Source organism: Calypte anna, chromosome 4A (genome assembly GCF_003957555.1).
Source record: "Calypte anna isolate BGI_N300 chromosome 4A, bCalAnn1_v1.p, whole genome shotgun sequence".
Taxonomy (NCBI): domain Eukaryota; kingdom Metazoa; phylum Chordata; class Aves; order Apodiformes; family Trochilidae; genus Calypte; species Calypte anna.
In genome coordinates, this window is record NC_044248.1 from 13,560,854 (window position 1) to 13,568,502 (window position 7,649).

The 7,649-nt window shown below is 40.8% G+C and overlaps 1 protein-coding gene across 1 annotated transcript; it reads right to left on the reverse strand.

Moving 5' to 3' along the window:
* Positions 1-4,906: 4,906 nt before the first annotated feature.
* Positions 4,907-7,396, reverse strand: LOC103526762 (toll-like receptor 6). Its single transcript, XM_030450047.1, has one exon. It carries the CDS (start codon positions 7,394-7,396, stop codon positions 4,925-4,927), a length of 2,472 nt encoding a protein of 823 aa, XP_030305907.1. The 3' UTR covers positions 4,907-4,924.
* Between the last annotated feature and the right edge of the window lie 253 nt (positions 7,397-7,649).

Consider the following 7,649-nt stretch of genomic DNA (forward strand, 5'->3'; position numbering starts at 1 on the left):
TGGAGAATTTGATCTCAGTTATTTGCCGTGTTCATTCATTAACTTATGTACCTTTTTATTGAAAATATTTTTGCTAATGGTGAGGACATATACAGTGGAGATTCAACAGAAATTTAAAATACCTTTATCAATGTGCATTGGGATTTAAGAAAAAAATTTAAATATTTGAGATTATTTCACAGAAATGCCTTGCTTACAGGAATTTTCATTATTGTCTGTGGTGTCTTGTGAGATATCAAAGTCACGAACAAATTCACTTGCATCCTTCAGCCAAAGATGTGAATTTATATCAAATGGCTCATTGATTCATTTTAGCAAATTTTGATTTGAGGGGTCTCTTGTAATTTTTAAACAAACACAATTAATACTTTCTTGAAGCCAGTCCTTCAATTTTTGCCCTAAGGAGAATCCAGTTTAAATACAAAGTTAAAAAACCTTAATCCTGCAGACTGTGTATATTTGAAAAAAGCCCACCTTTTCCTGTAGCAGTACTGCACTGTGCAGTGTGCAACAGGTAATACTGTTTTACTAAAATGTGCCTGCCTAAGCCATTTGACTATAATAAATTACCAGTTCCCAAGATAATCACAAACAACTAAGCAGGTGTTACCATTTGGATTTATTTAAATCCACACCACTGTTCTGCAGTGGCATTTCTACTGCCACATCTCCAAATACGTTGTCTCTGTCAAGGTTAACAACAAAGCATTTTACATATCTTAAGAGGGCTACACCAGTTTTCATTCTATTTTACAGATACTAGCACTTTTTTAATGTACTTTAAATATTAGAGGGTCAAAATAATCTTCCTGCTTGGCATCTCTCACCTGCAAATACAGCAGGGATCAAATATTTACTTCAATACTTGTATGAACTATGCAGAATTTTTAAAATAAAATGTAATATATTTTATAAGCTAATAAGACAGAATGGGTAATTAAAGGTTTCTAGCGTGCATTACTATAACTTGCAAATATGGAGACATTCTGGTTATATCTTTTCTTACTAAAGATGTGAATGTTTAATGTACCTTCACTGTTTCTATTTTGGTAGTCCAATGGGAATTCAGTAATGACATTTTGTCATGTCAAACTGTGAACATGCATTTGTACTGTACAGTCCTCATACTATATTTCGTATACAATACATGTGTATCATACTCGTTAATAAAACCCTCAGAATATTGTTTGGGGTCACATCCTCGTGTGCTGTGCTCAAAGAGCAGTGACAGGGGTACAAGGGTGGGGGGTAGGACCTGGGGATTTTGGGTGGGCCATGCAGTGCCCATGCACACCTCCTGTGTGTACCCACAGGCAGGGCCAAGGGCAGGAGCAGGCAGGGCAGGAGCAGGAAGGACAGGAGCAGGCAGGATAGGAGCACCAGCCTTGGAAGCAACTGCACTTCTACCTCCTACACTGGAGAAGAGTTGTGCCCACCAGTGCACTTGGTGCCAAACTCAAAAAAATAGTTTAACCTGCTCCTAATCTGGGCACCACACAGTTTGTTGGCAGGTCTTGAGCATCAGACATGAAATTTTGCATCTCTTCATCACTCTCAAAACATCTGTGAGGACCAGGTCGAGGTGTCAGAGCAGATGCAGACAACAGGGCATCCATGTGCAGCAGCCCTGCCTGCCACAGGGCTCAGAGATGATGCTGTGACGGGTGGGCTGAAGTGGGTTTTATTTCTTCACGCCTTTTCAAGTGCCTTAAAAGAGTGAGTTCAGTTGAATTCACTATTCATCTCTTAACACCTTCCATTCCTGCTGAGGTAATGGCTTTGGAATTATGGTGTCCTGCTGCGGTCCAGCAGGTCAGCCTGGTGGCACCTTACAATGACATAGTGGTGTGCAGAAGGGAAAGTAAGTACAGAAGGAGGAAAACAAAACAAAACAAAAACAAAATCTTAAAAATAAAACCATACAAACAGCAAACAAAATGAGAGAAAATCACTGGCTTGTATATCTTGGCCTCCTGCCTGAAAGTAAGGACTTCTCATCATAAAGCAAGACTCAGTGCTCACATCATGCTGCTTTATAAAGTTCATTTGTCAGTGAACCAGTCACAGTGAACCTGTGCCTCACAGCCACTTGCTGGAGGGGCTGATGGTGCAGGGGACCAAGGCAGAGCCCCTGACCCAGTGCAGGAGCTGCCAGAAGGAAAGGCTCATCCTGATCTGTCTTCTCTCACCCACACTCCTGCAAAAAAAAAAAACTCCAGCACTTGCTGGGCCAATGTGATTATTTCTGTTTTCCTAAGGGGCAAAATGCATTGTATGCTAGCATGAGTGGTCATTTTCAGGAAATAATCGCTGATAATTCAATCGGCCACTGGGTGTCATCCTTGGTTTAAGAAACTGGCAAAATTCAAGTTTACATGATTGTAATGTGAGAAAATATTTATGTTCTGACATTAAGAAATAAGGCTGTTCCCCCTGTCTTACCTTCTATCACTAAGTCAGATAGTGTCATGCAACAAAATCTTCCAAAGGAGTCAAGATCTTTGTGCCTTTACTGCAACTTTTAGCCATAGAAACATTCAACATACCTTCTTCAGGTAACACTAATCTGCCTAAATCCTAACAAAGCTGATAACAATATTGCTTTCATGTTTGCTTCCAGGAGTATAAGCTCAGTGGGAGCAGCACCTGACATCATTTTGGACATTATGGACATTAGCACAACAGTACTACAAGTGTTCAAAAAAGTATTCATGTCCTGTGAGTCTTGACAAGTTCTCAAGAAAAACTTCTATGAGTTGGGCCAAAACAAAAAAATAGTATTTAAGGTACCTTCTGAAAAGAAACTGAGTTTCAGGAAGAAGGAAATGGAACTTTCAACAGAAAAGTCATGAGAACCACTGTAAAATGCTTACTGGAAAGTGAGGCAAGGCGAGGAGAGGAGGAGAGGAGAGGCGAGAGGAGGCAAGGCGAGGTGAGGCAAGGCGGGACGAGGCGAGGCGAGGTGAGGGAAGGCACTCAGAAGCACATTTTAAGGAGTTAAGGGTACTGTGCTGTAAGTAAATAACTGAAATGCCATGTGTATAAAAGATTTGAGAGGTAGGAAGAACAGAATGTTAAAGGATAAATATTCAAAAGCAGTCTAGTTGGCAGACTTTAGAAAACAAGTTATTCCGTTCACACATACCTACAACTAAGTTTTCAGAACAGTCTTAAATGTGAGGGACCGTTCCAAGGCCCAGACCCTGAACTTTACTTAGTACATAAAAACCAGGCTGCTGATGCCTTGCATTTTCAGAGACCAGAACGTCTGATTTGAGAAACTTTACTTCCTCTTCTCTTTTCTGGTAAACATGACAGAACATGTGCCCATTATAACGTTGCCATTAAGTCTGACTGTTGGTCATGCCCTTCGACTGTAAGGCCTGGGAAGGAGCCACTTCAGCAAGTGGCAAGAATCACATCCTCCTGTTGGCTTCCTCACCTCATGTGCTGCTCCTCACTGCAACCAGAGGGCTTTGCATTGATTGCGATTCAGCTCTAAGTATAATTACACAGCTCCTCATCACCAGTGAAATAATACCAATAAATTTAATAACAGATAAAACCAAATAGTTTTATCATATTGTCAAATTAAATCCAAGAACAGCATATTATTAGATGCCTCCTATCAACAAATACCATTAGTCTAATCAATTTAACATCAGCAAAGAAGTTACTTCCCAATGAAAATTACTCCTTTTTCACCTGCATATTGACCCTCAGCATGTGCTAAAAAAGAGTTCAGTGAAAGTCAGGAGATGAAAGGAGGTTTATCTCCAAACATCAGTCTTCTGAGTTATAACAGTTGACACATTACTTAATTCAGTGACCTAATTCAGTTCTAGTAATACCACTCTCTCAATTGTTGTGCAAGTTCTGTTTCCTACTGCTCACTTATAGCACTGCATATTTTCTAGAAATATGAGGGGGTTTCCTGTTATTATCATGTAAAATGTATTCTAAATACCTACAAAACTCCATTCTAATATAGCTTACTTATTAGCTGCTGCACAGAGATAGCAATAAAGTATATTTTATAATTTAACAGAAGAATTGCAATAGCACAAGCAAGGGAAATTTTTGTAATGAAATGGTAACAGATTGAGGCATCTCATTTTACTTCGCTCACTTGCAGTTGAAAGAATTCTCAATAAGAGAAACCCTGTATTGAAATACATAACTCCATTTAGAAAAGAGGAAAAAAAGCAACCTAATATAGCCTAATAGGATCATAGCAAAAAACACTAAAATTATAAAAATGTTACAAGTTCAGATATGAACTACCATTCTGAAAACAATAAAAAGCAAAGTCTACAAAATCATGACTTGGTAGGTAAATCTAGACAGGAGGGAAATTTTAGTATAGCAAAGGAAGAGGAATATTAAATAGGGATTAATGGCTCAAGTTTTCAGCTCTTACCCAGAAAATCCTCTGTCTGTAATGAAGGGAAAGATTTCCAAGAGGGAAAAGCTGACTTGTAAGAAGGCCCAGTGAGGTCTGAAGGTGCAGTGATACTGTACTCTTGTCATCTATATCAATGAATAGGAAAGGATATAAACAACAGCACTCTTCTTCTTCATATTATTTAATTAAACCCAAGGAAGCAGATCTCTTCCACCTTAACAACACAACACCCATGTCATAACAAAGTTTAAATGCAGGCCTGGACAGTCCTGATGACATTGAACCACCCGTTACTTTTTTTACTTTTGAATATGGCCATAACAAATGAGAAACATCCAAAATAAAGGCAACCAAGGTCTAAAAAAAAATCAGTGTAATCACTGTTGGAATTTCTCTCTCTTTCCCTTTGTTGTTGATAAACAAAAACAGAAGACTTGTGACTACTTTAATTACTAGAATAAGCAATTTCTGTATGTATCACAATTACATTTAGCTAGAAACGAGGAACACTAATGAAATTTAATGTAAGACTTCTAAGTCATTCACATACTGATTTACACTACTAGCAGAAGAAGCATCACTCTGTTCCTCATTTCCTTCAATGGATATTAGCAGGTTAATGCTAATAGCTGCCCTCAGGTTAGCCCAGAAAAGGCCACGCTTGCTCCTCTCCTTTGGCCACTCCAGGTAGGTTCGCTTTGCCATGAGAGCCTTCAGCTTGTGGTACCTGGCAGGGATAACATACGGAGGGATTGGCTCCAGTAAAATGAGGATCAGGCTGTTGGAATTCTCACTGAATAATTTGTGATGGGCAAAGTACAGCTCGTAGTGACACCACTCGCTCTGCACAAAGTTGGGAGACAGCACAAAGATGGACTTGTAGCTCTTCTCAATGCAGTTAATGATGTTCTCCACAATGCTCTTGCCGGGGATAAAGTTTCTCTCGTGCTGGCACAGCCGTACGCAGCCCTCCCCCTTCTCCAGGTTTGGGATCAGCTCGTTCTTCACCCACAACGAATCGCGCTCGCTGTAGGAAACGAAAGCGTGAAACTGCAGAACGCTCTCCTGCTCTGCGGGGTGGCTGTGCCAAGCTCTCCGCTTCGTCTGCGTCCACTGCCACGTCATCCGCAGGTACCACGGCACGTCCAGGTAGATGCACAGGAAAGCCACGACAGCCACCAGCACCAGCGTCAGCAGCAGAGCCGTCCCCAGCAAGAGCGCCGTGTTGCAAGCCAGGTCGCTCAGGTGGAAGTCCTTCAGCTGCGTCCCTCGCAAGTCCTCCGGGTACTCGCACAGGTAGGCCCCTGGCCAGCCAGACAGCTTCCCCCCAGACCGCCGCTCCAGGCGGATAAAGTCCTGCAGCTCACAGGAACACTTGAAGGGGTTGTGCCCGCCTTGCAGCTCCCTCACCCCTGGGCAGCTCTGGAAGAAGTCGGCAGCCGGGCTGAGGATCGCGTTCATCTCTACGTTCAGGAACTCCAAGGACAAAAAGGCACTGCACACCGGCAGGTCGGCCAGCCTGTTGGATGCCAGGTTCAGCTCTCTCAAGGATTTCAGCTCAGCCGTCCCCTTGGGGACACTGGTGATCTGATTGCTTTGGAGGCTGACTTTCTGGACGTTGACGGGCAAGCACTCAAACACGGAATCCGACAGCTGGTTGGAGGACAGGTCCAACTCTGTCAGAGACTCAGCCCATGGGCATCGCGCGTCAGCTCCATCGTGACTCAGCAAGTTGTAGCTCATGTCCAGGTATTTCAGTGATTTCATATGGCTGGTCATGAGGCTTACTTTGGAAAGGGTCTCAAATTTATTTCTCTTCAAAATAAGTAATTTCAGATCTGTCAAAGTGCTGCAGTTCTGGAACAATTCATCTGTCAGAGCATTGTGAGAAAAATTCAAATACTGAAATGAGCTTTTTTTATTGGGGCAAAGCATATGAGGCATATATGCATCATATATTGTCAAACTGGCAATATTCATCTCTGAAAACTCCCTGTAAAGAATCTCTTGGTTGAAATAATAAACCTTATTACGAACGTGCTCCAACGTTAACACTTTCATCGAGTTGCCCAAAGAGATCAATTGTTCCAGAGGGTCTAATAAGGGTAGAAATTCATATTCATTTAGCACCTTCACTGATCCCCGAAAAGTCAAATTTCTCACAATCAAATGCTCCACAGGCGAATACCAAATTAGCAGGAAAATCTGCAAAATGATAGGCCATTGTAAGTCTACAGTGTCAAGCATCAGAGCTGTTGTCTTGATTTTCTTCAGAAGCGTGAAAGAAGGAGAAGGAAAATCTTTGTTGCTCAGAGTATATATTACGTTAACTATTTTTAAATTTTCTGAAGTGCTCATTCCATCATACAAGAGGGGAAAAGTGAAGTTCTGGTTTGCTGCAAAAATGATGTGGAGACTCCTTGTGTTCAAGGCTGTCAGACTCTGAGGCTCATACAGATCAAAGTCCTCTAAGGTCAGGAGGACAGTGTGCAGCTGCAAATGTGTGATGTACCCAAAGTCTGACCTTCGTATCATTGTGGCACTTAATCCTAAGTACTCCAAATGAAACATGTTCCCAAATTCCTGACAGATGGGCAGGGCAGTAAACTTATTGAAAGACAGATCTAAATGTTTAAGATATGCAAGAGTCTGACAGTAAACTTTCAAAATGTTATTATGAGATAAATCTAAGTATTCTAAATCTTCATTAAAAATGAAGACACTGAAGTCAAACTCCGCAATTAGATTATAAGAAAGATTTAACACTTGAAGGTCAGAAAGAAAAATAAATTCAGAAATACTAAGTCCAGAGATCCTATTATGTGATAAATCTAATACATGAGTATGTACTGGAATGTTTTTTGGAACATTAGTTAGCAAGCTGCCTGAATAATTTGCAATAAATTCATTTCCCATAGTTGTCTGGATGTTATTCCACATCATGGATGCAAACACACAAGCAAAGACATAGGTATTTGTAAGGGGTCTCATTATGCTTTCCAGGTTTATCTTGTTTTCCTATAGAAATGCAGAGGCATATCTTTGTTTTCTCTTCAATATGTCTCAGTGATGAGTCCAGCCCTATGAAAAGAAAACACATGGACTTTGCCAAAATTGTCGAACTGTGGAATTGGCTTTTTATTGCTGAAATGAAAATAAATATAAGATTTATGTAATAAAAATTTTAATTTTTACATGCTCTTTTTCAAAGTTCTCATCAAGCCTCCTCAACCCCATCCTTTCA

Excerpts from the sequence above, each read along its gene's own strand:
- LOC103526762 (XM_030450047.1), bottom strand. The coding sequence starts at position 7,396 with ATGAGACCCCTTACAAATACCTATGTCTTTGCTTGTGTGTTTGCATCC.